Below are 3,106 nucleotides of genomic sequence, written 5' to 3' on the forward strand. Positions count from 1 at the left end.
TTATACGGTTACTCTAGGAACATACACATCATACTTAGCGCAAGCATGCAAACCAAAAATTGAATAGTTAGATGTTTAGAATATTTCACGAATAAATTATTATTTTCCCAAACATTGCAATTTGTAGAAACAAACATAAAAGGTTATTTTGAGCAAATTCGCCGATGGTAAACTAGTTTGTGGTAGTCATTGGGATAAGGTGGTCCAGCCAATATGTTGCTTGTTAGAAAGGTGTGAACTAAAGTTTGTGGTAGAAAACTGTAGAACAACTAGTATATAAGCAAGTCTTGTTTCATCACATTTCATCAACACAGGCTAAATATATATTGTGATCAAACAAGTAATCAATCAAAAGATGGAAGGAAAAACTGTTATTCTAAGTGTGCTCATAATGAGTTTGGTCATGGCACAAATTCATGTGGAGGCAAAGAGTTGCTGCCCGACTAGGGCTGCTAGAAATATATATAACGTCTGCCGTTTTGCAGGAGGCTCCCGACCAATGTGTGCATCACGCAGTGGATGCAAAATCGTTAGCAAATGTCCCAACGGATATCCACATGACACTCTCCAAAACTCAGGTATATATATTTTTTTGTATGTGCTTTATTCTGTTTCATCAATGTTTAATGTTTTTGAATATTTACTCAAGGTGATGCTGTCAATGAATACTGCAAGTTGGGATGTACATCTTCTGTGTGCGCTGCCATGGAGACACTCCAAAGCTCTGGTAAAACGAAACATCCAAGCTTACTAATTATAATATTATTATTTATCTTGGAATGGTAGATAAGAGAATGCTAACCCATTCTATTTTGTTTCGGTGAGCAGACGAGAGTGAAATTGTGAATGGAGCGTTAGCACAATGCGCAAATGCATGTTCTACTTTCTGCACTAAGGGCTCTACAACTGAAGTTGAGACTGCCTAAACAAGCATATCCATGAAGTTACCACATCCAAGTTTCAGAGTTTTATTTTTCTTGTTTTCAATCATTGTGTGTATTTTAATAAGTTAATTCCAGTCTGCGTATGTGTCATAAAGTTTCTCAATCCTAGATTGTACAGGACTTATAATCAATAAAAAATTAGATCACTTTAATATTTATTGTTATTCCACCGTTGCTACAAAATTCTTGCTATGCACGTCATTATCTTATAAGGAGGTCATATCTATTTTTTCCGGCCATAACAGTATCCAAAAGACTTATTGCATTGAAGATTACACGTTTTTTAAAAAAACAATCAAATCTAAGCAAAAAAATCCACTAGATTAGAACTTAGTGATGTAGGTGATGTCATGTAAATATGATATTTGAAGCATATCTGCTGCTATGATGGGAAACCTAGCTCTTAGAGATTAAACCTAGATTTAAACGTAGATGTTCCCATATTTTATCCTATGAGCCTTAATACACTCAATCCAAGGAGATTATTAATTTGCTATTGGCAGATAATAACCACATCAGATTCGATTCAAATATAAAGATTGTCAATCCTAGATTGTACATGACTTACTGACCCAATTACATATGATTGTAGATTAGCAAATGCATAATGGATGTGTAGTATAAATTAAGAGACGTTTTTTGGCGACAGTATCAGTACTTATTGTCGCAATACCTTTCACTCTAGTCATCAAATTCAGTTAAAACTTAAAGGCTACATTCATAACATAGGAAATTAGAAATAGTTTTTTATCTCACTACAACAAAACCTGCGTTGGTCTAGGTCTTGGTGGAAAAGTCGCCCTGTTTCTTTAGGCCAGGGATCGATTCTCTCCAAACGCAAGAATCATTTAGCTTTATCCCTTTGGTCATATGGGTATGGGCCCATTGCTTACGACCCATTTGCATAACCGGGAGGATCCTACCCGTGGGATGCCCTTCCTCCAGAGAGATTAGTCTCGGACCCTTCCATAGCTCTGGGGATTTACTCTCTGAGTTAACAGAAAAAAAAAAACAAAACAAAACCTGCGTTTATTGAGTCCAATAATAGTAGCTAAACAATCGCAAATACCTATTTTGCGACTAATAAACGACTATTTCAGATGGTCGCTAAAAAATGGTCGCAAAATTTACGTGTCTCAAAATGGTCGCAAATTTACGACTGAATTATGACACCGTTATATAGTCGCCAATAAGCGACTCTTTATAGACTTTTTATATTTGGAACCTTCGGTCGTAAACATAGTTACAAGTCAGTCGCAAGTTAGTGATTAAATTGTGTGACTAATTTAAGACTCCTTAGCTGTCGTCGCAAAATAGTCCTCGTATATTAGTAACCATTTTGCCACTAATCTGATAGTTTCATAGAAATAAATTTGGTCACAATTTGGTGATATTTTGGCATATAATAAACCTGTTTTATCTACCAAATATGGAATGAATCACAATAAATTAAAATTGAAAACCAAATCATTAAGAAAGATATCATAATCATTCATTAACCAGAAAGATTATGATAATGATTGTATTAACCAAAAAGATCATCCTAAAGCAAAACAAGAAATAACATCAAACAAGCAATTCATGTTTTTTTAAGAAAGACAATGTTTAGAACTTGGATTAAGTGGAGAAAGGGGATGTGGTGGCTGGTGTTGTGTCTAACATGGTGGCTGGTGGTATGATGTCTTCAGGTATGGTGTCTTCAGGTGCGGTTTCTGGTGTGGTTGCTGGTACAGTTTGTGTATGCAAGGAAGCCATAAAAGTTGCAAATCCTGGATCTTTATCTTTCATGTAGATGATAATGTTATCGGTCTTCGTTTGAGTTTCTTGATGCTCCTTATCACGTCGTGCATTCTCAGCATCTAGATGAGCTATCTTGCGGTGAAATTGTTCCTGAAGCTCGAAGTGTTGATGTTGATGGAGAAGATTCTGCAAAGCTTTCTTTCCTTTTCCCTTTCCTAAGTGTCTCAACAAGATATCCAAGGCCAAAAAGGTTTCCCTTCTCATCTGTTTGAGTACACATAAACAAAGAAAAATAAAAGCATTTCGTTAGTCAAGGCTAGAAACAAGTATTAAGAAACCAAAATGGTCAGCAAATAAAGAAACCACACGGATTAAGAAAACCAAAATGTGGATTAAGAAAGCAAAATACTCATTTTTTTCAT

The 3,106-nt window shown here is 35.5% G+C and overlaps 1 protein-coding gene across 1 annotated transcript; it reads left to right on the plus strand.

Annotated features, from left to right (window-relative positions):
* LOC104787220 (thionin-like) lies at positions 295-1,102 on the plus strand. The gene is made up of 3 exons (XM_010512756.1): positions 295-578; positions 650-727; positions 829-1,102. Exons 1-3 carry the CDS (start codon positions 356-358, stop codon positions 924-926), a joined length of 399 nt encoding a protein of 132 aa, XP_010511058.1. The 5' UTR covers positions 295-355; the 3' UTR covers positions 927-1,102.

The sequence above is a fragment of the Camelina sativa genome, chromosome 5, assembly GCF_000633955.1.
Source record: "Camelina sativa cultivar DH55 chromosome 5, Cs, whole genome shotgun sequence".
NCBI classification, from domain to species: domain Eukaryota; kingdom Viridiplantae; phylum Streptophyta; class Magnoliopsida; order Brassicales; family Brassicaceae; genus Camelina; species Camelina sativa.